At 56.4% G+C, this 26624-nt stretch overlaps 10 protein-coding genes across 12 annotated transcripts; 6 read left to right on the top strand and 4 right to left on the bottom strand.

Moving 5' to 3' along the window:
- H310_13247 (hypothetical protein) lies at positions 1-3691 on the top strand. The gene is made up of 15 exons (XM_008880676.1): positions 1-228; positions 279-482; positions 529-808; positions 852-1109; positions 1158-1327; positions 1376-1543; positions 1602-1879; positions 1931-2037; positions 2086-2192; positions 2248-2381; positions 2429-2579; positions 2626-2931; positions 2981-3164; positions 3211-3344; positions 3397-3691. The coding sequence occupies exons 1-15, from the start codon at positions 52-54 to the stop codon at positions 3598-3600; spliced, it is 2862 nt and encodes a 953-aa protein (XP_008878898.1). The 5' UTR covers positions 1-51; the 3' UTR covers positions 3601-3691.
- Positions 3692-4040: 349 nt separating this feature from the next.
- On the top strand, positions 4041-4991 carry H310_13246 (hypothetical protein). The gene has a single exon (XM_008880675.1). The coding sequence runs from the start codon at positions 4065-4067 to the stop codon at positions 4920-4922; it is 858 nt and encodes a 285-aa protein (XP_008878897.1). The 5' UTR covers positions 4041-4064; the 3' UTR covers positions 4923-4991.
- H310_13245 (hypothetical protein) lies at positions 4041-6675 on the bottom strand. The gene is made up of 8 exons (XM_008880674.1): positions 6567-6675; positions 6354-6521; positions 6008-6297; positions 5706-5952; positions 5571-5654; positions 5335-5511; positions 5162-5288; positions 4041-5114 (listed from the first exon to the last, which is right to left on the bottom strand). Exons 1-8 carry the CDS (start codon positions 6637-6639, stop codon positions 5030-5032), a joined length of 1251 nt encoding a protein of 416 aa, XP_008878896.1. The 5' UTR covers positions 6640-6675; the 3' UTR covers positions 4041-5029.
- A 96-nt stretch (positions 6676-6771) lies between these two features.
- H310_13244 (hypothetical protein) lies at positions 6772-7402 on the top strand. The gene is made up of 2 exons (XM_008880673.1): positions 6772-7175; positions 7221-7402. The coding sequence occupies exons 1-2, from the start codon at positions 6784-6786 to the stop codon at positions 7330-7332; spliced, it is 504 nt and encodes a 167-aa protein (XP_008878895.1). The 5' UTR covers positions 6772-6783; the 3' UTR covers positions 7333-7402.
- Positions 7403-7420: 18 nt separating this feature from the next.
- On the bottom strand, positions 7421-12257 carry H310_13243 (hypothetical protein; the record flags this gene model as incomplete). The annotated part of the gene is made up of 19 exons (XM_008880672.1): positions 7421-7435; positions 7488-7539; positions 7591-8160; positions 8200-8366; positions 8416-8568; positions 8623-8752; positions 8799-9061; positions 9110-9194; positions 9243-9380; positions 9428-9538; positions 9594-10042; positions 10091-10390; positions 10438-10536; positions 10597-11040; positions 11095-11249; positions 11294-11477; positions 11527-11664; positions 11720-11852; positions 11899-12257. 19 exons carry the CDS (start codon positions 12255-12257, stop codon positions 7421-7423), a joined length of 3945 nt encoding a protein of 1314 aa, XP_008878894.1.
- A 41-nt stretch (positions 12258-12298) lies between these two features.
- On the bottom strand, positions 12299-13770 carry H310_13242 (hypothetical protein). 3 transcript variants are annotated; one of them, XM_008880669.1, is made up of 5 exons: positions 13484-13770; positions 13073-13434; positions 12906-13032; positions 12747-12846; positions 12299-12691 (listed from the first exon to the last, which is right to left on the bottom strand). In XM_008880669.1, exons 1-5 carry the CDS (start codon positions 13750-13752, stop codon positions 12578-12580), a joined length of 972 nt encoding a protein of 323 aa, XP_008878891.1. In that variant the 5' UTR covers positions 13753-13770; the 3' UTR covers positions 12299-12577. The 3 variants fall into 3 exon arrangements, with proteins under 3 accessions (XP_008878891.1, XP_008878892.1, XP_008878893.1); XM_008880670.1 differs by having other exon boundaries at positions 12747-12832; XM_008880671.1 differs by having other exon boundaries at positions 12747-13032.
- A 187-nt stretch (positions 13771-13957) lies between these two features.
- Positions 13958-14563, top strand: H310_13241 (hypothetical protein; the record flags this gene model as incomplete). Its single annotated transcript, XM_008880668.1, has 4 exons — positions 13958-14091; positions 14153-14280; positions 14331-14464; positions 14513-14563. The coding sequence occupies 4 exons, from the start codon at positions 13958-13960 to the stop codon at positions 14561-14563; spliced, it is 447 nt and encodes a 148-aa protein (XP_008878890.1).
- A 1-nt stretch (position 14564) lies between these two features.
- H310_13240 (hypothetical protein) lies at positions 14565-14909 on the top strand (the record flags this gene model as incomplete). Its single annotated transcript, XM_008880667.1, has 1 exon — positions 14565-14909. The coding sequence occupies one exon, from the start codon at positions 14565-14567 to the stop codon at positions 14907-14909; it is 345 nt and encodes a 114-aa protein (XP_008878889.1).
- Positions 14910-15315: 406 nt separating this feature from the next.
- H310_13239 (hypothetical protein) lies at positions 15316-15881 on the top strand. Its single transcript, XM_008880666.1, has 3 exons — positions 15316-15428; positions 15481-15663; positions 15717-15881. The coding sequence occupies exons 1-3, from the start codon at positions 15334-15336 to the stop codon at positions 15844-15846; spliced, it is 408 nt and encodes a 135-aa protein (XP_008878888.1). The 5' UTR covers positions 15316-15333; the 3' UTR covers positions 15847-15881.
- On the bottom strand, positions 15665-25942 carry H310_13238 (hypothetical protein). Its single transcript, XM_008880665.1, has 19 exons — positions 25427-25942; positions 25186-25377; positions 25050-25130; positions 24909-25004; positions 24508-24855; positions 24244-24449; positions 22275-24182; positions 20445-22225; positions 19603-20377; positions 19294-19540; positions 19182-19237; positions 18879-19131; positions 18500-18826; positions 18184-18453; positions 17877-18133; positions 17144-17825; positions 16924-17097; positions 16591-16880; positions 15665-16539 (listed from the first exon to the last, which is right to left on the bottom strand). Exons 1-19 carry the CDS (start codon positions 25916-25918, stop codon positions 15861-15863), a joined length of 9114 nt encoding a protein of 3037 aa, XP_008878887.1. The 5' UTR covers positions 25919-25942; the 3' UTR covers positions 15665-15860.
- Between the last annotated feature and the right edge of the window lie 682 nt (positions 25943-26624).

Below are 26624 nucleotides of genomic sequence, written 5' to 3'. Positions count from 1 at the left end.
GACATCCGTGCGACCTTTGGCGAAACGACACAGTTCGGCTGGCACGCCACGATGGGGTGGGAAGGGACGACAGGGCACCTGTACTTGAGTGGATCTCTCGCGCAGTCGAATGGGGTGTGCAAGAAGTACGTGTCCACTCAAGGCCGCAAGATCAAGGCTGTGTATGGAAACTACGCGTCGGTATTGGCCCTGTGTGATGGGTGGGAGTTCGAGTGGATGTCACCCGAGGTGCGATTGTGCTTCCTCCAGCTCTTCCACCTTGAACATTCGCCCTACAGATTCCAGGGCTAGCAAACTCGCTGAATGACGTAAAAATCCACCAATTGGCCTTTGGCAAGGCGCACACGGCTGCACTCAGCCTGGACGGCCACGTGTTTGTGTGGGGCGACGGTCGATTTGGCCAACTTGGCCTCGGCGGGACTATCGTGGCGAAGGAGCACCCTGTCAAGATCGGCCAGCTCGACCACCTCACGTTCAAGTCTGTGAGTGTACTTGTCGCGTTGTGCAGATCACGACTCACTGGCCTAGATTGCGTGCGGGGGGTTTCACACGGCGGCCCTGTCCGAGTCGGGCGACTTGTACACGTGGGGGCGGAATTTTGAAGGCCAACTGGGCCACACGAGCGCCTCAGCTTCCTGTGCCGTCAACGAAAAGCTCAACGGCGTGTTTCACCGCCCCAAACACGTAGCGCCGCTCCTCAACAAAAAGTGCAAGCAGGTCGCGTGCGGCGACAAGTTCACGGTGGCATTGACCGTCCATGGAGACATCTACGCGTTCGGCGAGGGCCAGGCGGGGCAATTGGGCACAGGTGAGCACGGCGAGAAGTTGTTGTTTGTGCTGATTCGCACCAGGACGATGCACAAAGGTGCTTCAGCCGACGTTGGCTCTGACAAGCGAGTCCCCGGACGACCCGTTCGTCGAAATTGCGTGTGGCTGGGCCCACACTCTTGCCATGACGCAGACCGGGCGGCTCTTCTCGTGGGGGTTCAACCAGTACGGGCAGCTAGGGGCCAGCGACACCAAGACACGCTTTACTCCCGAGCAAGTGGTGGCTTGCGTCCCCGTGGCGCATGTATTCGCCGGTGGCAATTACTCGGCGGCCATTTCAAGTACAAGGGCCAGTCCATCCAACGTTGTTGTTGATCATGTGGTCGTAGGGAGTGGTCGGTTAATGACGTGGGGAAACGCTATGCACGGCAAACTAGCCCATGGGACCGCCAAATTGGACGCTGTCCTGGCGCCGACGCTGGTCCAGGACTTGAAAGACGTCTACGTCCAGGCTGTCGCATGCTCGTGGGACAACCTCGTTGTGTTTGCTCCGACTTGGGTCCGGTCGCTACTTCACGTCGTTGGCTTCTCACTCGAATTCGCGCAGGTGTCGGGGCTGCATCCGCAGTGCGGAGTGCTTTCGGGTGGATGCATGCTGCGTGTGTTTGGGTCGGGGTTTTGGGAAAGCGACGATCTCACAGTACGGTTTGTCCCGTTGACGGAGGGCCGGCTACCGCGGGCGGCGCTCGCCTCGTTCGACCCGGCAACTGGTGTGGTAAGCATGGCTCGTCGAGCGCATGACTGTCGCGTCACCGCCGCCGATCCACTGGCAGGTATCATGCGTCCTGCCCAAATTCAGCGTCGCCGGCGAGTTTGCCGTCGAAGTCGCCATGAATGGAAAACACTTCACCACGAACGGCCACCGATTCGAGGTGTACATTGCCCCGACGATCGCGCACATTTCGCATGACGAGATCACTCACGGGGACACTCCTGTCGTCGCCCTCCACTTTACCGGCGACAAGCCCAAGACGCCCACGCGACCGGTCGTCAAGTGGGTGCCGCTCCATTCGTCGTTCGCGGCTATCGTTGTCGAAGCAGAGTACGGACGGTAGGTCGATCGATCGATGATGCCGTCGGTCCGTACCGTCGTGTGGCGTAGCGCCGCCACGGACGACCAAGAAGAGCACCCCCATGACGACGTCAACGATCCTCCTGCCAGCCCCAACTTTACCATCACAGTCACGCCGCCGTCGTTCGATTCGACTCGTACGGCGGTCAATTCTTATCTTCCACGCGTTCATGCGGCGGTCGTAGCGCTGCAACTCGTGCCGTGTACCCTCGACGTATCGCTCAACGGCCAAGACTTTGACCAGGTGCACGTGCACGGGGCGTCGTCGCCGCATGTGGTCTACTTTCACAAGGCAAGGGACCCGTTTGGGTGGTTGCCCTCTTGTCACGTATGTCGCTGTTCCCCAGGCCCAAGTCACGCGGTGCTCGCCAAACTCGATGCCGTTCACCGACAAAAGAGCCACCGTCGCGGTTCACATCGACCAACTCTTTGACATTGGGCGCATCGTGTGCAAGGCCACCTACAGCGAGTGCGACACCGCGTAAGCTCGAGTGCGATTCAACGCGCTCGGCTCTCATGCGGCCACAGGACGGCGGCTCCGTACCGCGTCGCCACAGCCATGCTGCCCGTTGTGTCTGTCAAGTTAAACGAACACATCGTCGTGTGCTCCGTGCCGGCGTTTGCCGAGTGGACGGTGCACACGGTCGGGCCTGTTGACCCGGCCGACTCGGACGACGAGGTGCTCGACTGGCCCGCGCACGTTCATTTGTCTGACCGACGTATAGAGCGCCAAGAATGCGCCGCGGTCGACGTCGTGGGTTCCATTGGAGCCGATGCAAGCACAAGTCCATGTGTCTATCAACGGCGGCGTGACGTTTCTGCCGCCGGCGTCGCCTTTCGCGAATGCCTTGCATGGCTACACCCACGGCGCGTTAACCGACGTCGTGCCCAGCATCGGACCCATCACAGGCGGGACAGTGGTGTCGTTAGCGGCCACCCACCTCGCCTTTGACACGGACGACGCCGTTGTGTCCGTCGAGTACGGCGGCGACATGCAGACCGTCCATGCGTTCGTTCGGAAAGCGCCCGAGGTGTGTGCCGCTTCTTCGCTTTCGCGAATCTCACGCAGGTATGTTTGAGGCCGACCACCGCGTCGTGACGTTCCAAGTACCGTCCTTCGCTCTCCATGAACACCACGACGCTGCTGCTGCCCCTGGGACCCCTGGTCACGGCCAGCCCCCGTCAGCATTCAGCCCAGCCATCATCCGGCTCGCGTTGAGCGGAACATCGTTCGGAGATGCCACGATCCCGTTCGAGTTTTACCGTACGGCAAGCGGCGCGTGCCAATACGACGCTCATGCTGCGCCTAGGCGACCCGGTGATTCGGTCGATTGAGCCCCAGCTCGCCAGCGCTGGAACCGTCTTAAGTTTGACTGGGTCCTTCTTGAAGACAACGTCAACGATGAAGTGCAAGCTGACCAAGGCGGACGGGTCCTTTGCCGCGGTACGAACGACATGTTTCAGACGTCGCACTGAGCGTCGTCGTGGCTCGACAGGACGTGGCGGCCGAGTACAAGGAAGAGAAGGCCGGTCCGTGCTACAAGGTCGAGCTGCCCCAGCTCGGCACGATCGCGAACGGTGAATTGATCTTCCACATCGCGCTCAATGGCCAGCAATTCGCGACGACCGACTCGGCCAGATTCACCTACGTTGACCAACCCGAAGTCCCGCTCGGTAAAGAAGACAAGCGTAAGCACTAAACCAATACAACACTCTCCCAGCCTCCACACACAAGTGCCTTCTTTCGGTCTCATTACGTACTCGCTCATCGCGCCCACGTCGACTCTACACCATGCGCGTAACCTGGAGCTCACGTCGTCGGCTCGTTGTTGCACGGTGCGACCCATTGAACCATCCAAGCTTGCGTGGCATCTTATCCATGGCATTGATGCCATGGCGGCCGCAATCACTGGAGCATATTGTGCCGTGCTCGTCCGGTGTGCATCGTTTCGCTTGTCCACCCTGAGATGGGGACCGACCAGCGGCGGTCCGGCCGCATGCATGGCCAGAGTCCAGCGATATTAAAATTCACTTGATGTTTGTATGGAGACGTTTTGTATGGGAAAATAGCCTGGGCGCATCTTCGTATACAAATTCCAAGATGTTTTCCCACGATTTAGGCCCTCCATTCCTATTTTCACTTTTTCAACCTTCGAAATTGGTCATGCAAGACGACCCGAGTGTCCAAGGGCAGAAGGAACTCAAGGACCGCATGCGACGGCACCACTGGATTCCCAAGTACGAAGTCGAGTTCGGCCTGCAGGTCGTCGAGCGCCATCCCCACACGGGCGAGGTTATTTTGGCCGTGTGTGGCCTGTGCAAGTCGTTTGGCCGAGAAGTACGCGACAAGGACGACGACGACACGTCGTCGTCGCCGTCGGGAAACCAACGCAAGCGCCGCCGCGGTCTCACCACGACCAAGTACTTTCGATCGTTCCGAGTGGACAACATCCGAAGCCACTTGAGTGGCGCCCATCCGGTGCGATGGCAAGAGTACCAAGTGCTGGCGAAGAATGAAGACCTGCGACGCAACTATCTTGCCCAGTGCAACGTGAATATGGGACTGATGACGTCGTTGCCGATGAACATGATGGGATTGCCAGGCGGGATCGACGACGGCGGAGACCTCGACAGCGAGACCCAGCTCGCCATGAACGCGATCGTACAGCAGACTACACGCCAGGCAACCCCAAACAAGCGGCCGCCCATGCCTGGCTCGTTCACCGGGAAGCGCCCTCCGCCGCTCGACCCCAAAACCATCGAGATTCAAAAGTACCAGTTGGACTGGGAACGATTGGAGTTTGAGCGCATGCGGTTCCACAAAGAGCTCCATCTCAAGGAACTCGAGGAGAAGCAGAACGAGCGCAAACTGCGCCACGAAAAGGAAATGCGCGAGAAGGACCGCGAACTCGACCTGGAGAAGGCCAAGATCGAGCAGGAAAAGTTCAACAAGCTCGTCGACTGCCTCAACCGCGCGCTCGGTCACATCCCGGCCACTGCCGTCGACAACGCGATCGTGTAGCGGGTGTGCCCGTCTGCGATATTACCTCCATTGTATATATATCGATTGCATGCATCTCGCATGAGCGGATGGCTCTGGCGGATCTTCTGCCGCCGTCGTCGCATGGTCTAGTTGCGCAGGGAGAAGTCCGAGTCCACCGACGCGCCGCCCATCTTGGCCAGGACGCCCAAGTGGCGGTAGCCGCAGTACACGCTAGCCACCGTCGGTGTCAACCAGCATGGGTGTGGTGGGCGCTGTACCTGGTGACGAGATGGTTTGCAAGCGACTCGATTTGCTTGGGCTGCGGCTGCGGGTTGGTGTCGCCATGGCCCAAGTAGTTGGAGCGGCCGATGCCGCGCTTGCCAAACGAATAGACCGATCCGTCGTCTATGGAGGGGCGCCGTCACCGGCGAGCAACGATGGCGACGATTACCTGCTACGACCAACGTCGAGCGATCGCCGCATGCAACGTCGACGAGCCGCTTCGACTTGAGCGGCGTAATCTCATTTGGATACACCCACAAGTTGGCGCCCCACACATAGAGCTTGCCGGACGCCGTCAGAGCGGCGGCATGCTCGGTGCCGGCAGCGATCTTGACCACAGTCTCGCCTATCACGTCCATGGATGAGATCATGTCGCAGACGAGACGAAAGCGCGGCGACGAGGACCTTCAAAGCCTCGGATTTCAATCGGAATGCGCTCCATGGCGTTGTTGATGTCGAGCACACCGCCTTCGAGGCCGAGCTGAAAGTCTACCGAGCGACGTGAGTTGTCGCCTAGCTCGTGGGACGCGCCGAACGTACGATTGTTCTTGCCCCAGCCATACACGCGGCCGTCGTCTCGCAGCGCGAGCGAGAAGGATCGGCCTGCTGCAATCGCCGTGCACGTCATCGAGTCGAAAAACTCGACGGGCTCGGGGTAGTCGAGCGAAATGAGCTCGCCGTTGCCCAGCCGCCCGTTGTCGCCGCGCCCCCACGTCCAGATCTCGCCGTCCGCAGACAGCGCAACGGTGTGAGAGTCGCCGCAATCGACGGCTTGCAGTCGAACGCCCTACACGAACATCACCCAAAGAACGCGATGGAATGCGGAGAACGCGATTCCGTACGTCGTCGATGAACGTTTCCACGAGTGTCGGTAGCGCCACATTCTTGCCCTCGGAAGGTCCCAGGCCGAGCGCACTGTCGGACATGGACGTGCCGCCATAGCCCCACGTGAACAGCCGCCCTTCCTTGTCGAGGGCCGCCGTGTGATGGACCGCGCATGACACATCCACGATATGCACATCCTTCAAGTGCTCCACCAACGTGGGCACGTCAACTTGCTTGGTACGGTCGCCGAGACCTAATTCGCCCTTTTCGCCTTGCCCCCACGTGTACACTCGTCCCGATGCATCGACTAGCCGACACGCGCATGTTGTAGTACCTCCAAGGACATCGCCGGGAGCGGCGTACCTGCAGCGCTGTGCGTTGTTCCAAGTGACAATCGAGTCACGTTGGCTTTCAGTGAGCTGAACGCATCAATGGGCTGCGGACTGAGCTCCGTGTACTTGCGCGCGACGCCAGACTTTTCGACAGGACCTCGTCCGAGTTGGCCAGCCGTGCCGTCGCCCCAGACAAAGGCTACATGGATCACGTCAGAGGACAGCGAGCAGAACAGCATCTTACCTTGGTAGTGGCTTTGCTTGGCACTGGTGCTCAAGTGCTTCACGAAGCGGCCTCGGACGGCGCGGGCCAGCATCTTGCAAACCAATGGCACCGACGCGCAAAATTCGACAAACTACTACCCGTGACAAATAGTATTCTTAGCACCAATATGAAAAATGAATACGGGGACAAGGTATACTAAAGAAATGGATAGTACTACTAGATCACCGCGACGCGCATGCTGGCACCACGGAAGAAGCTGCATTCGACGCCGCTGGGAGTGATCCAGCAAGCATTTGCGCTGGCGCAGGTGAACTCCAGCGATGTCGTGTGTGATGTGGGATGCGGCGATGGTCGTGTGCTGCTGTATGCTGCCAGCACGTTGCACGTCGCCCGGTGTGTAGGCATGGAGATCGACCCCGATCGGGTCCGTCAAATCGAAGCCGAGGCGAAGCGCCTCCGGGTTGACGGCATCGTGACGATTCGATGCGGCAATGCGCTCGAGATGGAAGTGGACGACGACGTGACCGTGATCTTCCTCTTCCTCATCGAGCGCGGGTTGCGCCACGTGTTTCGGCAGTTGCTCGAGTCCACGTCTCCCGTCCGCCACAAGGAGCTGCGCATCCTCACGTACTTGTATCGCGTTGACGAGATGGACCCATACATGGTTTCTAGCCACTTCTGCCATATGGACGACGACGCAGGCGGCACGCGCGCCGACGCTGCGTTCCCCATCTACTTCTACAAGCTGCCTCCGCTCGTTCCGTCGTCGTCAAAGTTCACTTAGACTAATTTCGGAAGCGACTCGGTCGCCTTCAACTTGAACGACGCGTGATCGTCGCTTTGCTTCGTCGCCATTTTCTTCTTCAAGCGCTTCAAGCTGGTCGCGTCTTTGGCCTTGGACGCCGCCATCTTGGACTTTGCGCCGCTTCCTTCCTCGACCGCGGTGCCGGATTCGAGCCGACTGCTCATGTCGTGCGAATACGGAGTGGACCTGAGGACCACCACTTGTGAGTCCGAATGCGCTCGACACACGCCGCCGTACCGGGACGTGTTGAGGCTGTCAAGGTTCAGGGACGGCACCGCGGCGCTTCCTCCGTCCGGCTGCTGGTTGCTGCCATGCTGCTCTTCGAACGAAAACATGTCGAGTCCGATCTGGGCTCGTAGGAGCGCCACGGGGATGTTGGCAAGGTCTTCGTAGCTAGTCAAGTCCCCCGTGGACCTGTGCGTCTTGGGCACTTGCCCTCCTCCCTGATCGGTGGCCACTTCGGGCTGCAGAGTGGAAAGGTTTCTCGACGTGGCGAGTTGGTGCTGCTGCGACTCGTCGCTCGATGGCGGTCGCTGCAGCCTGCGCAATTGCTTGAGGAGCTGGCTCTTCTGCGCCAAGAGCTCGCTCGTCCGTTCCTTCTCGACCGCCAACTCCCGCGACATTCCCTGGAGCGCGGCTTGGTACTGCTGATCAAAAGTTTGCATCCGGCTGGTCAAGTCGGCAATCGTCGCTTGCGACGCTTTTTGCTGCCCATCCAGTCGCTGGGCGAGCGCTGCGACGTTCTCAGTCGCATGCTGAAGCTCTTGCTTGGTGCGGTCGAGGGTCGACTTGAGGACTTTGTTCTCGCTACATCGTCGTGGGGTGCTGACAAGATGTGCGCCCTACCTCGTCAACTGCTGGTGCACGAGCGCGAACCGACCGGCCGACGAACTGTCCATCTCGTCTTTGGCGCGCAGATGGGTCGACTCGAGGTCCCGCTTGTCCTTTTGCAGCCGCACGATTTCGTCGCGGAGCTTTTCTTCCAGGTCATGCGACTCTTTCAATTTCGCGTCCTAGGACGGGATTCCGTTGCTTGCGCACGCCGCGGCGGAAGGCACGTACGCAAATGAGCTTCATCTCGCTCAGCCGCGTCGTCATCGTCTCCTTGATGTTGGCTAGCGGCGCGAGCTTGCGCTCGATCTCGGCAACCTTGAGCTGGCGCTGTTCGTTCTCCCTGGTCAGCTTGTCCACTTCCGCCTTCTTGGCTTCCAGAAGCTACAGCCAGGCAAGCCATCACGCACCCACATGCAGCCGCCCTCTCGGCCTTACTTCCTTCTGCTTTTGGTACTTCGTTTCGAGGGTGACGAAGCTGTCGCGCCGGACAGCGAGCTCCCGCTTGAGCATGTTGGTCGCATCTTTCCACTCGATCTCTTTGCGCTTCAAGTCTTCCTCGACATATCTGCGCCGCATCGGTGACGACACAGAGACGTTGGCGCTGGTTGCACCTGCACTGGCTCCGCAACAGCTCGTCGTCCTTTGCGCGGCTGGCCTGCTCGACCTTGACCAGCTCCTCAGCGTGCGTGACTTCAGCGACCAAGTCGTTGATCGTCGCGTTGGCCGCGCTCTGGATGGTTGAGATCTTGGCCTGGAGCTCGTCGTTCATCGCGAGAGTTTCCGACTGTTCGTGCCGCAGCGCGTCCAAGTCCTTCTGGAGCCCTTCCACCGCGGCTGCATGCGCTTTCTCCTGCGCACGGAACTCGCGACGGAGCTATCACAGCATCAACTACGCCACATTCAACCAAACAGCACGACCAACCACTTCCAACTGGCGCAAACTATCGTTCAAGTCGTCCGCGGCCCGGCTCAACTCGGCCTGCAGCGTCTGCTTTGACCGTGCTAATCTAGTCACCGACCGTCATGCGCGAGGACGCCCCCGAATCCGAGATTACCTCTCCAGCTCCGCCCTGACTTGACCGAGATCGCCCTGCACACGCAGCAGCTCGTCGTCGCGCTCTTCCAAGTGTTTGCTGATGCACTGCTTTTCCTGCCGGAGCGCGTGCATGTCGGCGTTGAGCTGGCCGTGCAGTCTACGCCACCTCCATGACGCGCCACACAGCACAACGTTGTTTCTCACGCGTCGAGCGCCGCGACGGAACTCTCGAGCCGGCGTTTGTCCGCTGCGAGCGCCAGGCATTGGTTTGACGACGCGGTCAAGTCGGCCTTCAACGTGCTTTCGACCGATGTGCTGCCACAACAACATCGCCGTCACGTCTGAGGACCGACCGGCACCTCGTCGTTACCTCGTCGCCGCCAGCGCCTCCGCTTTTTCCTTCCATTCGGCACACAGATCTTGCACGTCGACGAGCTCGATTCGCGTCCGTTCAAGGGTGTCCGCCAGATCTTTGGCCTCATGCCTGGCCGTGTCGGCATCTTCCCGCGCTTGCAGCGCAACGTCGTTCAACGACGTAGCCTGTCCTTCCAGCGTCGCAATGGCGGCCACGAGTGACCTGGACTGCTCGTCCCATGCCGTCCGCTCTCGCTGGTACACGCTTTCCGCGTCGGCCAGCTTGGCCTTGAGCTCCGCGAGATCTGTTGTGGCCGCGGCATTCAGCTGTCCATGTGCATCTTGCAGATCGTTGTGATCCGACTGGAGGGTCGCGAAACGTGTTTTGATGGTATCGATTTCGATCTGCAGCGACTCCTTTGCTTGGTACGCCATCTCGAGCGACTTGTTCAACGCTTCCGCTTCCTATTTGTGGCCATGACGACGCGCCCCGATGCGATGTATTTGCAGCACCTGCAAGAGATCCCGCTTCTCGTGTTCAAGCTGGTCGATCCGGTCGCGCTGTTTGTCCACCGACCGCTGCAACTGCATCGTTGTCATCGCCAGCGACTGCTTGAGCGCCTCTGCTTCGTCCGCCGCGCGCTGGCTCGACGCGTTCAACGCACCGAGTTCATTGTCGTGCGTGGTCGTAAGCGCCTGGATCTCGACCACGAGCGCCGCACAGTCTTGCTTTACCGCGTCCAGTTCGTTCGTGGCATTGCTGAGGTTCTGCTGCGCCTGGGCAAGTTGTTCCGCCACCGCCGCATGCTCCAGCTACATCCGTCGATAATCCCCTCCACCTCAGACACCACCAAGACTACCTCAAGCTCCTTCGTCTTCGTCTCGAGCGTCTCGACCAACCGGTCGCGGACGATCGAAGCTGCGACAACCGACTCGACTTTGACGACGGCTTCCTCCATCTACTCCGCGCGACCACCCATCACACTACGAGATGGCCCACGGTGGCTGTTAAGGAGTACCGTCGACGACGTATCGATTCCAATCAACGCAGCCAACTTGCCACGGCTGGCGCGCAAGGCTTCAATGACGGCATCGCTGGCTTGTTTCGCCAGTTTGCACGCGTCCAGGTCCTGCGCCATCGCGACGCATTGGGCATTGAGTTCGGCCAGGTTGCGTTCGGCCGTCGCGCGGTACTTGGCTGAGTCCGCTGACTGAGCGTGAAGCTTGTGTGCGGCATCATGGAGCGCTTCCTCGAACTGCCGCGTCACCACTAGCACCTGTTTCTCCGTCGCGTTGTGCTGGTCCTGGGCATGCTTGAGCTGAACCTGGCACTCGTCGCGGTCGGATATCACGAGCGCAAGGGCATTTGCATGATTTGTTTGCATCTCGTGCAGCTCGTCCGTATACCGCTGCAGCTCGGCCCGCATGGCAGCGTTGAGCTCTTCCTTCTGGGACCGCTCGACCTACTCCATCGCGTCCTCGTCTTGCCACGACTAGAGGCGATCGTCTCAAAGTACCTGCAGCGCGCTCTCCGCTGCGCGGAGGCTGTCTTGAACAAGCTGCTGTTGTGCATTGCTGTCGACGATCTGCTTCTCTAGGCTCGTCAGCGTGTGCGTCCAAGACAGATCGTTCTGAGCGAGCGACGCCGTCAATCGGGCCACGTTGTTGTTTGCTACAGACGTCCTTCAGCATCATCTACATGTCGTCCAGACCAACCTTCGACAAGTGCCGCGCGGCATCGTTCGAGGTCTCGAAACGTGTCTGCGAGAAGTTTCCCGAGCTCTTCCTTTTCCGCGTTCGCTTCGTTCATGGAAGCCGTGACTGCGGCGAGCGCCGCGCCGTGCTGCTCCTTTTCCATCTCGAGTTCGCGCACGGCCACAGTGAGGTGGTCCTTGGTGGCCTAGCGATATCACGAGTCAGAATTGCGATCCAGCAGCGTCATGGCGCACTCCAAGTTCATCATGCGACGCATCGCGTTCATGCTGCAACTGGCGATTCCTTTCTTGCAGGTCGATTGTGCTTTGGGAAAACTTGGCCACCTCCGCATCGTGGGCGACGCGCGCGGCGTCGAATTCGGCCTGGCGGCTCTACAACCCGCCGCTGCCTGACGGGCATCTTTCGAACTCGACGACGGGTCGGTACCTCGATGTACACTTCAAACTTTTTCTGGAGGTCGCGCCTCTCGTCCGTGAAGACCTGGATGATTTCTTGCAGCTGCTTCTCGTGATCTGCCTTCTGTGCTTCGGCGGCATTGGTAGCACGTTCGACATCAGCGCTACATCAACTCGTTGTCACCGACAAGAGCGGGCGGACGTTCGTACGTGAGTTGTTGGTTCAAGTGATGCAAGTGGGCATTCTCGTCCAGCGTCCGCCCCATGGCTTGGGTCGTTCCGGCAGTCTCTTCCTTCATCGTTTCCAACAGCGCCGTGAGTTGGAGCATGCGGGACTCCTTTGCTTCCAAGTGCTTGAGTACATCGCGCCCCTGGTCCATCAAGACGCCTCCCACCGGTTTGACCGATGACAGCGCGTGGGGCGGCGGTGCCTCGTACTGTGGTTGGTACTGGTGGTGGCCATAATGGTCTGGCACAAAGCACTCGTCTGGCGGCGTCGGCGGAGGAGACTTTGTCGACGACTTTCTCGACCGCGACGACGAGTGCCCTGATGCTTTCGACGCCTTCATCGCCTCGATCGGATCGCGCCCGTGCTAATGTTACAGTCGAACTCGATGGATTCCAAATTTAGCCGCATCATCAAGGACTCGTTGAAGCATTCATGCGATGGCGCCAGAGCTGCGTGCAACGTGCTGGCACCACGCAGCAGGCAGACACACGAACGACTCTCCGGTCCCCGGACAATCCTCACTCGATCGAAAACCCGAAAACGCTTTATTCACGACAAATCCACCAGCACGGCGGAGAGTCTGGCGCCGGCGTGTCGATGCATGCTGTGCGTTGGTCGCGCAGGACAACGAGGTGGCTGGCGTTTGCACAGCAGCAAGGCTTACATATTAATTGGACGCAATTGCGTCGTCGGGATCGTCGCTCGTCGCCGATTCGTCCTCCTGCAGCCGCTCCTTCTCCTTTTCGCGCAAGCCCTTGGCCACATTGAACACCCCTGCGCCAACAACCATCCACGTTCATCGGGATCAATTCATGCAGTATCGACCCACCGTTCGTTTGCTTTCGGCAGTTGAAGCACAGCGACGTCTTCTTGTACCGCTTGAGCGCGCATTTTTCGCAAAAAAAGTGGCCGCAGCTACAACGGGCAGACTCCACCGCCATCGTCACCACCACCATGCATGAACCGTTGCATCGATGGAAAGACGTACATGGTCTCGACGGCGTTCGTGAACGGGTTGCGGCAAATCGTGCAGGCGAATTGCTCGTCGTCGTCGTCGCTCTTGATCACGTACTTGTCATCGTCCGACTCGCCGTCGTCGTCGTCGTCCTTTCCGTCTACAGAATCCGTCAAGGCTTTGCCGCATGCACGACGCACCTCGATCCTGCAACGCACGCGCCTTCTTGCGCTCTTTCTCGTTCCACTCCTTGTCGATCTGCCACCCGCTCTTGTAGTCGCCGCGGTCGTGCAGGAATTTGCAGTTGTCCCCATACCCACAGAATCCTGTTTCTTTGTAGTCTTTGCAAATGTCGGGGGCGTAGTCGAAGCGACAGATCGATCGCGCCCACGTTTGCGCGCGAATCGGGCCTTGGGTTCCCGTGTACTTGTTCATGCCAATCGACGCTTCCTTCTTCGTCGCGTAGTTCTTGTACCCTGCTTGACCTTGGTAGATTTTACCGCTGAGTTCGTTTCCGTCTGCGTTGAGCTTGATGTTCTTCTCGAGAATCGCACGCGCATCTCTTCACGTCACGATGATTTCACGTCGCATAGTCGAGGTACGATGAATACCTGTCCTGTTCTGTGTCAATTTGCGATTCGTACGTCGCATCACCAGCATAAGATTGTCGGACAGCCTGTCGCGTTGACGCCTGGAACCTGGCATCCATGACTTCCTGTGCGTTGGGTTTCTTTGACGAGGACGAGAACGTGTTCAGCTTCTTCCGAGCCTCGGCTTGGACAGGAACAGGAATATCTCCATCATGCGCGCCGTCATCGCCTTCCGCATCCACTTCCCGACGCCTCTTGCCCTGGGTCTTCTTGGCCCGCGTCGCAAACATCCCGCCTTCCGTTGGATCCCAACGCAAAAAAAACAAGAAAAAAGTATCATTGTCAGAGTGCTGAAGCCAATCAAATTTACTAGCCATATCATATTTTTCCCAAAAATTTGTGAAAATATTCACAAACATATTGCTGTAGCAACGGAACATTGACACAAAAAGTCATGAATATTCGTATATTTCCTGCTTCATCAAAAATTCATCGATGGCGCCAAGTGAAGCATCGTCGCCCGTGTCCACCGGCGCGCTGTACGTGCCCAAAGCGCATCCCCTCCATGCACAGACTGCGTGGGGATGTGCCATCACGCGCAAGACATCGCTGCTCTTGCCTGGCGAGACGTTACACGGCTATAATTGGGACATAGAGCCGCACCATTCAGCTGGGTGTCGTCATGCCTAGTCGACTCAAGTCCGACGAGGCGCTGTCGCAAGAGTTCTTTGAGTCCATCATCGACAGCGCACCGACGGCTGCCGATCAAAAGGATCGAGAATATCTCGTCACCCAACTCATGCCATGTCTCGTTCCAGGTGCGTGCAAGTTGCACGTGGAGTCCCCTCTCATCGTCGTTGCGACGCAGCGTTGACGAGTTTGCTCCGCGCGGAAGACGATGTCCAGATGAGAAAGAGCCGCGGGGAGAACGTGCTTAGCATCAAGCCGCTGGACTACCTCGCCAAGTACTTATATCGCCACAACCCCCGGCACGCGGAACCTGTACGCTCCATGTGTCTCGGAATCCACGATTTCACGTGTCTCCGATAGTCGGACGAAACCAAGATGTTGCAGCGCTTAGCCAAGAAACTCGTGGGATAACATGCTTAATGGGGAATCGATCGATTACGTATCCGGGGAGGCAGCAGGGGATGGAGATGCCGACGCGATATCTGGTGACGACAGGGGCGAGATGTACCCATCGTCGTCATCGTCGTCGTCGTCTGCGAAGCTATACTCGTGCAGGTTTCCGGTAACGAGCTGGGACGGCACAGGAGTCGCGTCTGATGGTGCAAGCGGTGTGTCGTTGGTTCCGTCGTGCAGGTTGTTCGACGTGTCGTGTGAGGGGGGGCCACCGGCCGCATCCGACTGGTGGTGTCCATCCTCGCCGCCCTTCTTCTCTTCTTTGCGTGCGGGCGGCCGCACCGAGTTGCTCGATGACAGTTGACCCCACAGCTCAGACCCGTTCGTTGTGTTGTGTCGTAAGCTGCGCGTCATTCGAGCTGATGTACCATCAGGTGGTGCAGCTCGCTTGCGCGTGTTGAATTGCGCCTTCTTGACAACCGCGGACGACTTGCCAGTGTCGACGGTGTGGTGAAGCGTCGTTTGAAGGGCTGGAGTGGGAGTTGGCACTTCAGGAATCCACGCCAGCACTTCCAAGTGCCCCCCAGGACCGACATGCTTGAGCTCCTTCCGCCACTTTCGCACGCGAACGCCCGCGAGTCCCGCGGTGTCGTGCATGTTGTCTCGACCTCGATGCCAATGTGTGTTCCAAAATATTTACCACGAAAAAGGTTAAAAATACCTGACAAATTCACCTCGAAATCTGATGTGGTGAATTTATTTATTTCTCCCATCCATCTCGCCATCCAATGCCGACGGCGGGGCGGGTACACGGCGGCGGCGCCGCGACCCACGCCACGTACACATGCAGCCCTCACAGCTTTGCCTTCATGCGACTCGAGATGTACGTCCTACATCCCGACCTGCCTCACCTCGAACGCACCACGCAATGGTAGCACGGTCGCCAATCCCAAAGGAACCGACCCTGTTGCGATCACGCCGACGACGGTCAAGCTCCAGATCGCGTCCAGCATCAAGCAATTGTTCGGCACTGTCGGTGTCGCCGCGCACAACTTCGACGTGCTGTCTGTCGTGGCGGACACCACCACCCACGCGGCGCTCCTCCGCGTGCGGCAAGAGTACGCGCGACAACGATGGGCTCATGTCGGATGAGCTCATGTCGGTCGTGTAGGTCCGTAACGCCCCTGTGGACCGCGCTCGCGTTAAGCACCAAGTTCGACAACTTTCCATGCAAGTACGAAGCGACGCAGGTCGCGTCGTCGTTGGTCGAGTTAGCGTCGCCTCGGTACTTAGACGTGTAACATGCCGCGGTTGCTTACTCGTCTTGGCTGAAAAACTGGATGGGCTTTGACGGACGAGTGTGGGCGGCGTCGGTGGGCCATCGCGCCAGCGCCTTCATCACGTTGTCGTGGGCAACGAGCAATTGTCGCTGCACCGTTTCCATCTCGTTTTGCTTGTCCCGGATCGCGTGCTGGGCGTCCAAGAGTTGGCCGAGTTGCTTCTCGACCGTGTGATGCGGTGGCGCGAAGAGACTTGCGTTGCCGGGTGGCTGGTTCGCGTCGGGACGACTGGTAGCATCCTGTCGCTGCGCGGGGTGCGCCGTCGGCTCGGCCGCGTCGTCGCTCCACACGTCATGTACTCGTTCCAGCGCCATCGCGCGGTGGTTTGGGAAGAACGACACGTCGGCTTTGGCCATCCGCATCGCCAAGTACAGCTCCATGCCGTTGTATTCCGTGTAATCTTTCTTGTTGATGTGCACAAACAGGCACAGGTAGTGCCACATGTTGTGCTCCATGTGCGTGTGGTAGTCGAATCCGCGCCGCGTGAGCCGGTCGAATGTGTACCCGTCGATCGAGCAGATGAAGCACCGGTCGTGGAGCTCGTCGACTTTTTCCTTGTGCGACGTCCGAATCGTGGCAAACGTGTCCACGATCAGCCCAAACGAGATGTTGATCAAGACAATGATCAGGATCGCGTGGTACAGTTGATCGAAGCTACGCAGGACGTGCCATGAGAACAACGGCAACCAGCCATGGCAAACGTACATCAACCGCGGATACGCGAGCGGGTCCGTGCCTCGCTCGCGTGGAGCGAGGTACCCGCCGAGCCCGCCATTGTTTTTGAACCCCTCGTCCAACGACGTGAGGAAGCACAGGAACAACGTGGTGCACCGGAGCGGAGCCGTCGGGTCGGTCTTGGTTTCAGGCGTGTAGTCGGACCGAAAGTAGTAGAACCCCACGACCGCAAAGATGTACACGATTAGGACATACAGCGCCAAGATGAGAAGCAGCGCCTTGCCGGGATGAAATATCGCCTGGAGCACGCTCTTCAGATCCTATCGAAACGGGGTGATTGACGACGGTGCCACGTCGTCACACCTGCGATCGGTTGACAACGTCCAGCAAGTGAAACGAGAAGAAGAGCGGGCTCATGATCGTGCCAAGGATCGAAAACCCCACGAGAAGCCCAACGTAGATCAAGTACGAATCGCCTAGCACAATCCAGGCGGTGGCTACCGCGTTGGTGCCAAAGCTGTGGGTGGGCTGCGTCGCCTACAACCAACGTTAGCCCGACCACTTCAGGCTTGGTCGAGCCTACGTCAACGTCGCGGTCCCCGAGCGACCGCAAGAGATCTTCGACGTCTTGCAACGACTCTTTGTCATTTGAATCGCACTCGAATCGATTGATTTGAGTCGGGTCGTTGACGGCTCTGTCCTTGAGCTTGACCCGCCGCTGGTACCATCTTTCCATGACAAGAACTGGCGCAGTGTGGACACAGTATAACACAAACAGAATAGAACACACGATCACTTGGCACGTGCCAAGGATGCGCAGCGCCGCGTGGAGCTCGTCCGCCGCATCGTCGCTGTGCCCGGGAAACACGGTGCGGATGTCCAAGACTGGGTCGGACTCATTGTCGCGCGCTCGAAACGTCGCGAGCACAATCCCGTTCAGGACCAACGCCAGCGCAAACGAGAGCTTTTGCATGGATGTGGTGTGGACTGCCAGGCGCGTGATCAAGTGCCGTTGCAAGAGCTGGCTATGGTATTCCATCTCATGCAACAGCGTCGGCATGCGCGAGAAGAAATCGGCGAGTTTGTTGCTTCCCGTCGTGTTGATCGTTGCGTGGAGTCGATGCTTGGACCGTTCGGTCAAGCAGCAACAGATCGGATGGACGGGAAAGTAGATTTGGACCAGTTGATGGGTCAAGTCGTCTCGACGCCAGATGATCTCGACGCGTCCGCACTTGTCCTGGAAAAAGTTGTACGCTTGCGAATACCTGCGACGACAGGATGGGGACCTATACCAAGGAACTTGCAAGGGGTCTTACCAAACGTCCTTATCGTCGACGTGGGCACTCGTTTTGCTCGTCTCGGGGGCCTTTGTCGCGAGTTGCTTCAGCCATGTGAGCGAGAACGGGTTGCACGCCTCGCTCTGTTGCTGCCTCCCCACGTTGACATGCTTGGGCTGCAGAGTAAGCGCCAACTGGGGCTGGTGCTCTTTGAGGTGTTGCATTAAAATGTGCAAATTGAACCCCATTGTCAAGTACGCGTCGGTGCTGCAGGACGAATTGCCATCGTAAACGCCCTAGGAAAGACATGCCGTCAAGACTGAACCAGCGCTGGACACAGACATACTTTGTATTGCGACACAAAGTACTTGTACACTCGGACCAAGTTGTCCTTGAGAGTATCGAAATTCAATTCGGTGACCAACCGGTCATGAATGATCGTGTCAGTACGCCCTTCGATCAAGCTCAACAACGAAATGACGATGGAGCCTTTCAAGAGCCGCAAGCGTCCAAGGGCATCGACGTTCCCACTCGGCGGAAGGAGCGCCATCAGCTCATTCACGGCCGAGATGAACTTGTAGTTTGCGATGCACTCTTGAGCTTCGATGCATGGACCCTTGCACCACACGGTTGACGAATTAGCTGAGGTCGTAGTGTCGTACCTGGCAGAATTCAGTCACAGTGTCAAACAGTTGCTTAATCATGTTGAGATTCGGCGAACTGATGCTGCCGTGGACTTCGAGCAAGAAGCTCGTTGTGGCTTCGACCAAGTTGATTTGGGTGTGCAGCATTGGTTGCGCAATAAAGTAGCGCTGGATTTTCAAAAAGTGGCCTTCGCACAAGAGCTGGAGAAACCGAAACACTTGGACAATGTTCAGATTCGGATCGGACGTGTTGAAGACCTTGACGTTGTCCATCCAGACGCGGTGGCGTTTCATGGAATAGGCTTCGACATCGTCGTCCTGGTTTTGCCGCACCACTTCCGTTGCCTACCGTAGCCGTGCCATCAGCCTGCCAATGGAAGCGACGAAAGGTGATCACCTTGTCAATGCGCTGCTTGATACGTTCGAAGAATCGTGTGCTCTTGCTGTCGACCCAAATCGAGTAGAAATTCTCTTGGACTTTGGCATTCATGCCATCAAGGAGAGATATCCCAAGTTCAACACATCGGTCAAACACGACAGAATCCGTGGTCGAGCTGATGATAGTGACCACCAACGACGTTAGGCCAAGAGTGTCCAGCCGCACTTGCATTTGATGCCGCTTGTTCAAGTCTTGGGACTTGATCATGTGGCTGTGCATGAATTGAGGCGCCGTAGGGACTGGTTCTCCAATCGTTTATACCTGAAAACGTCGAGCAAGATGATGCTGACCTTGGAGAATTTTGAGTATTTGAGCAGCTATCGATTCCAAAATGTCGAAACCCATTGCGTCGTGACGTTCTAGAGTCGTGTACCTTGAAGTGTTCGACAAGGCGCAGGATAATCTCATCGAGGGTAGTTGTCGTCTTCGGCACATCCGTCATGGTTTCGCTCTCGTGTTTGAGAGCACTTTCCACGGACAGGATCTGCATGATCATGTGGTGCAACTCATTTTGGATGATGGCTTGCGTGCACGGATCGTTCTGGACTAACTGGAAGTATCGATCCAGCATCGCCGCTTCGTGGTCAACCTTGACCACAAACATTTCCATTTGTTTTTGCCTACATTTCAATGTCGTCAAGTTGAACGGGTAGATGGGGTGGATGATGACCGTAGGGATTACCTGGGGGACCGATGTGGAGGCTGGGCCATCTCTTGGCCTCGATCGTTCTTCAAGAACAAGTAGCGCTTGGCAGAGTTGAGCACTATCGCTGGCCACCAACACGCAGCCTGACCGTTCACGGAGCTGCCTTTCTTCTTGACAGCTTGGGGCGCGACGGGATGGATGTCGTAGCCGTTGATAAGAGACAGTCTATTATGTGTTGTGGAGCTTCGAGCCATGGGCAATGGCGTTGCTTGGGTGCCTGATGATTGTTCATGAACGCTACTGAACGCGTCATACAGCATTTGGATAGAATCGATCGGAGCAACCCCCGCGTTAAAATCGGCAATGCGGTCCCCAAGGAATGGCCGCTTCGTCCGACTCGACACATCGTAGAACAGCATTTCCAAACCACACGCTTCGATAGGTTGCAGCTTGTCCAGCACCCGCAGGACATCGAGGAGACTGTCTTGTTCGTCCACAGGCAACGCGTTTACGACAGGCAACGCGATACTCGTCGCGAGAAGCGCAAACAAACTCGAGTAAATCGACTTCCACAACTGATCATTGTGCACAACGACATTGTGGTGAACGAAAATCAAATGCAACGACGGAATGACGAGCGTGAACAGCATGCCCAAACCGTGCGTCGCTTTTTCTCTGGCATAGTACGCCGAATACGACGTCATCGTGACGTCGACAAAAACCTTGCCTCCATCAAAAATCACGTGCGGCTGGGGTGGATTTCGGCACTCGTTGTCGTGCGTGGCCAGTACGTGGACATGTTGGCATGTACCTACATATGCATGACATTTGCAGAATTCAGTGAGCACCGACCGGCGATTCATTTATTCCACACGTACATTGCACGATCAGCTTGCTTAAAGCGATCAAGAGCCGCAACTGAATGCCTTCGTCCAACGGATGCTGGTTGAACGCGTCACAGCTCAAGTGGATATCCTTCAGCGCGTCGACAATCCCGGCTTGAAATTTCTGAAACCAGTCGAACGTGATGGAATGCAGCGCAGTCGAGGAGAACGTCTCAAGCAAATGCAGCAATTGGTCAAAAGGCAAGACTCCGGCGCACATTGCCTTCAATCGCATGTCTTTGCCTCGTGCGCAGGCTGAAAACAATCCTGCCAACTCCGTGTGGTGTACAAATGGCGCGACTATCGTGTCGATAACTTTACCCGACACCAGCACGTCCAGACTTTGCAGCACTTGGCTCGTGCAACTGTGGAGGAACGCTAACACAATTGGGGACTTCACAACCTGGGAAAGCACAAGCGTTTGATTTTCAACGATCGATTCGCCGTGACACACAACGATGGTGCGGAGAAAGGCTGCATAGCGAAGTTGCGAAGGCGCCGACGCTTGGATTTCCGCGAGCAAGAGAGCCGTAAACTTGGAAATGACTTTTACAGGGACGCTCTTGCACAGCGGGATGTAGTTGGAGTAGATCTCAACAATCAAGTCCTGAGCCTCTTGGAGTTCCTCAACAAAGTCGATCAGGCAAGCAATGTTTTCGGCCAAGAACGACTGGCTCATCACGTTCTCGTAGCACATGGCTTGCAGAAACAACATGCTCTGGGAGAATACCCTCTTGATGGATTGTTGCTGCAGCGGAGAATGATGAAGGGATTGGTGCCGGGCTTGGGGGCTGCTGACAGTGTCGGCCGACTGGTTGAGCACAGAGGGATACTGAATCTTGAAATAGTGCGACCCGTCGCGCAGCATGTTGACCACCGTTTGCATTGCATCCAAGTTACGCAGCAAGCGCTTTGTTTCCACCTGGGATCCACGTCGGGAATGATGCATGTGAAGCGATTCTCTGGAAGTGCTCGAGAAGTTGTCGATGATAGCGTTTTGCCTGCCTCCCTTCTCTGTGGAAGCCGTCGTGTCGGCGGCGGTGGGGCTGACGTTCAACACACCAGTGAGCTTTTTTAGCAACTGGCACACGTGCTCAGCAACTTCGTAGTCACATTTAGACGTCAAGTCCATCCACACTTCAGTTGTCTCGGCCAGTTGGCGGAGCTGATCAATGTCGCTCTTGAGCTTATCGTAGTTTTGCACCGTCTCTTCGTCCACGATCAAAAGGACGTTGTTCAACGCTTTGATCACTTGATCGTGTTGGTTGAATTGTTGCAATAGCAGCTCGAGAGCTTTTGACACCAGTGGTGGGTGCTCATACATGAGCGCTTGGAGCAAAATGGTGTCGAGGGAGCGCCTTGCCAACGCCGACAGCGCGTATGTGCGGTCACCAGATATGGTCTGAGATATAGCTCGACTGACCACTGCAAGTTGTTCTGACGTGTCTTGGGCCTTGCCAACCTGGTCGCTGCCATTCACAGATCCAAAGGCACTTCGAGCAAAATCAACATCACAGGCTGATTTATTGCATATCGACTCCGGATGGTCAGGGCTCCTTGCGAGTGCCAGTAACACCGACGAAATTTGGTGGTCCAATCTGAACGAGTCGATGTGCAGCAAGATCGCACACACTTCATCTTTGATATCCATCACAACCTGGTTCCATTTGCTCATTTTGAATTGGGACTTGGTTGCAAAGGCATTCGCGTTCCGCACCGAGCTGCTTGTCGACCATTTCAAGATTTTCAGGTCACGATCGAGGGTTTTCTTAGACCTACCACTCGACAGTAACAACATGCAAAGACCGATCGTTCGGTACATACTCGAATCGTTTGGCACTGTACTGTCGGTCGAGCGAGTCTCGACGGATGCCCTCGTCGAGCATGTTGCCTTGAGTATGCTGAATGATGTCGTTTTGCGCGTTCAGATCGAACCTGGTAGACTCCGATGATCGCGGCAACACGGGGGACACAGCCATGGATGATCCAGACGAGAATGCACTTGCATCCGATTGACGAAGTGACTTGAGCGCAGTGTTGTTCCAGGTGTCCGTGCGACAGTCCAAGAGCCGCACGAGGCATTGCACAAGCTGTGACAACTCGTCAAACGTTCGAAAGAGCCCAAACTCCACGAGCTTTTTGCACGTTCGTACGATAGCGAGAAGCATCGTGTTTTGTGGAAACTCCGCGATGACAATATATCCGTCCATTTTGTTCAACTGGCCCACGAGAATCGCCTTGAGGTTGTCGAAGAACATCCAGTCTTGTGTGGTGTACCATGCCTCTTGCGCCATCGGAATCGTTGTCGCCTTTGCCGTGACCACATCTCTCCATATTCGCGTGTAATTTGGGCTCGGCACACTCTTGAGTGGCTCACAATCCACGTGAAGTACCAAGAGTAAATTGAGCAAGACTGCTCGAATCGATCGAGACAGCTTCGAGTCTTGGATCGCCGCGACGAGACAACCCCGGGGAAATTTTTCTTTGAGGCTGTTGATGCACATGTAGTTCCTGTCCATGCAAAGGGCGCCGTACAGTTGGAGCAATCCGTAGAAGTATGGCGCTAATGTCGAATGGTGCTCAAGCTCGTAGTACTCTTCGTAGAATTCAGCCAAAGGCATCCATTCCACGCCGTCGTTTGCTGTTGAGGGGATGCAGATTTCAAACCCCGACGAGCCGCTTAAGGGGCGAGTTTCTAGGAGCACCGCGTCCGTAAATCCGTGAAGTGGATTAAAGAGCAGCTCGCATATCTTTTCCTGGATTTTTGGGATCGCATGGCCGTCCGCAGTGCACAGTACGACGAGGAATTGCACATACCGCGCCGACTTGCCTTGAGTCTTGATCAAGTTGAGGAAGTTGCGAATGAGCGACGAAAACGAAGCGAACGACTCGGACAAGTAGAATTTTTCCTGGATCAAGTACGACAGCGGTACCGACGCATGAAACTTGTGTCCGAGAAACTGCACCAACACAGGCAGCGCGCGGCGACACGACGCCGCATCCGACGTTCGCGACGAGTAGAAGATTCGAAACAAAAGCACGTTGATTTCGCAGATGACGCGATTCAAAGTTCGCATGGAGGCGACCGAAAGACGGAACTTGGACGGAATGTCGGCTGCATCGCCACATGACGCATTGGCTGGCGACGTTGGTAACTGGGGGGGGCTGTCCAAGGTCATGGTAATCCCACCCAGGTCGAATATTTCGTCGTCTTGCTTGGTGTCAATGTAAAATGAAGACACGTACTCCAACGAATACGGGCCACCAAATGGTACGAACGGCGCTCTGAGCATGTCCGTCAGGAGTGCAACAAATCGGTGTTGCCGGAGAAGGGACTGGCGCAGTGCAGTAATATGATCAAACCCCTGTGTTTCGCTGACCGTAAAGTTCTTCAACCCATCCATGGCGCGTCGAACTTGCGCCAGCAAAATGGTTTCGTCCATGGGGCTGGTTGCACCGTTGTCTGTCGACCCAAAGAACATCAAAAACTTGTCAAACACTCGTCGATACGACGCCAAGAGCAACGTGTTCTCCATTTCAGCTTGCGAAACGGGGATGATCTTGAATGCGTCCTGGTCCTGGGCATCCGTGAGTGCGTTCACCCGGCACGCCAACGACCCGCGGTCGTCCACGTCGTCCGAGACTTCGATCTGCTGTTCTTGCGATGCATGGATGTAATGACCCGAGGTTAAGTGGAGCAATTGGACAGCACTGTTTAGCCCGACGGACGACCTAATTTACAAATAGCACACTGAAGTGTGAAATGAAGAGCAAAAGGGGGGTGTACACCCACCGAGAACCACCAAGTGTTGTGGGGCATAGCAAAAACGATTCAGGTTGCGGTTGCAAGCAGATGTTGGGACCGTAGAGTTGGTGCTCACGCACAGCCAAGTACAGTCCAGTTACAACGTGGCGGAGGTGGATGTGGTGGGACCAACTCAAAACCCCGCCTTGAAACATGGTCGTGCGCTCGATTTCCCATAGCGTGTTTGGCGACAGCTATCATTCAATCTCAGTCATACTCGATGATTTGCGCTTGGTGTAGCGACAGAGATACCATTTGGGTGCGATCATCGATGGTCGGCTGCTTTGCTTCTCCATCTGCAGACTCGCCAAAAGTAGTGTGCAGACACACACGGTTATCTCGCCCGAGGCTGCCCAGCCACGAACTCATCTCCAAGTGAAACAACCGAATGCAGTGGCCGGCCTTGAGACCCTTTCCGAAGTCTTGTTGATATTTTTGTACGGTCGACACGTCCTTGCTGCTCTGATCGTACGGAAGGAATCGCCACTGCGAAGAGAACGAAGTCGACCCAACCACAAGCGCCGCATTGACATCTTGGGACTTCCGGTTTGACACGTACAACGACGTTTTATGCACCTTGTCCGCGCTGGACAAAACCACCTTGACCCAGACGAACGTCAGAAGCGCAACATTAAATACGACAAGGAGTTCACCTGGTCAATCATTTGCACTGGTTCTCCCGTCTTGCGCAATTTGAATCGCGGCATGAGAGTAAAGTGTGACAAGGACGACCCAGGGGCAACGTGCACCTACACCAAATTTCATGCATATCTGTAATTTGAAAGCGTATGTACCTCAACACTATCTGCCGAGGTCCTGCTGGCAAGGGATGTCGAGACAAAGAGCCCACTTTTGATGTGCCGCAATTGGATCACCTGGCACCGGGTTACAGAAATCCCTCCAAGAATTATAGCGAGCCGCTTATCGTACCTGTCCGTACTTCACTTTTGTGCCATGGAGCTTTTGGTAAATGTTGATGTTCAAGCGCAGTTCGGACTCGCTCTTGAACTTGAGATCAGAATACTCGTCGGAAAAGGCCGTCGATTCCGTTGAATGCGCATTGGGATGGGTCTTGGCCTCGAGGAACCGATTGGTTGCATCGTAGGACATCTTAGGAATCACCTGCACACACAACATTTGACGTCCAGTGAGAGACCAACCAAACAAGTACCTCGAACAAGCAATCCTTGAAATGTGTCGTCACCAATTGACATGGAAGGTTCATAATACTCTGGCCATTCATCGCTTGATCCACAGCATCGAGCGCCTGCTTGGTATTGACAGCCAATTTATCCATTCGAAGCTCCACTGAAGTGAGACCTTCAGATGCCAAAAGCCCAGATCTGTCTGTGGATAGGCACGACACAACCATGCCATAGGCCAAGTAGCACGAACTTGAGACATGAACCGCCGACTTGACATGGGGTCCATCCACGACTATTTCGCGATCGACACTGGCTGGCAAGTTGCGTGGCGACAACAAATTGTACGAACTCGACAGTTGGCTGGAGTCTGACGAGGGCGTGGTTTGGAGGTGATCCGTGGCCATTGCAGGCGACCTCAATGCGAAGGGCATCGGGTCTGGCATTGCAGCAGCTACAATGCTAGCATCAACACTCAAGTTGCGCCTTTCCCTGCTGCTCTTGATCCGCGGTAGTGACATGCTAGGTGTAAGTGTTTGCCAACTCGAGCGGTGTCGAACGGTTTCACGAAAAACTGCTGCAACTGCCATCATCAACTTGATCCCAAGTAGTTATCGCAACGCCCGCATGTGTGAAGAATCAGCTACGCAGTCTAAAAGATCACATTTTGAATCCTGGAATGTGGTGCAGACCTTGCGTCGTGAAGGCTACGACTCAACCGGCCTTGTGAAGGACCCTTGGTCACGATATGGCGAAATGGAGAGAGGTGTGGGACACACGAGCAGCATAAGTTGAAGGCATCTACTCGCATTTTTTCACTCTTTGGCGCTAGAGATCCCATATATATACGTGTACCTACCAAAAAGGGTTGAAGCGCCCTTGGTGAGGAGACTACTTAGATCACCGATCGTCCATACATCTATGCTGAGGTCTACCAGCGCCATTGAATAGATGCATACGCATTCGGCACTTCACTGCATCACGATAGCCCCCCCTGCTGCAGTGACTTCCTTATTTGAAGTTGCCGTCGACGAAGGAGTGTGAAGGGAGGCGACGCACCAGCCAGCGAGAATCACAGGAGAAAACAAATAGGCGCCGTCGCTGGGCATGACGATTCCGCGATGCATCATGAGCCATAGACGTTCCGTGGAATACGGGACCTTCGTGGATCTTGCATGCTTCGTCTTGGTCGTCACGAGCTCCTTGAACTTTCCATCGTCGCACGGA

Source organism: Aphanomyces invadans (genome assembly GCF_000520115.1).
Source record: "Aphanomyces invadans strain NJM9701 unplaced genomic scaffold supercont1.48, whole genome shotgun sequence".
NCBI classification, from domain to species: domain Eukaryota; phylum Oomycota; class Saprolegniomycetes; order Saprolegniales; family Verrucalvaceae; genus Aphanomyces; species Aphanomyces invadans.
The sequence above is the reverse complement of the archived record's forward strand: the minus strand, read 5'-3'. Positions and strand labels throughout refer to the sequence as shown.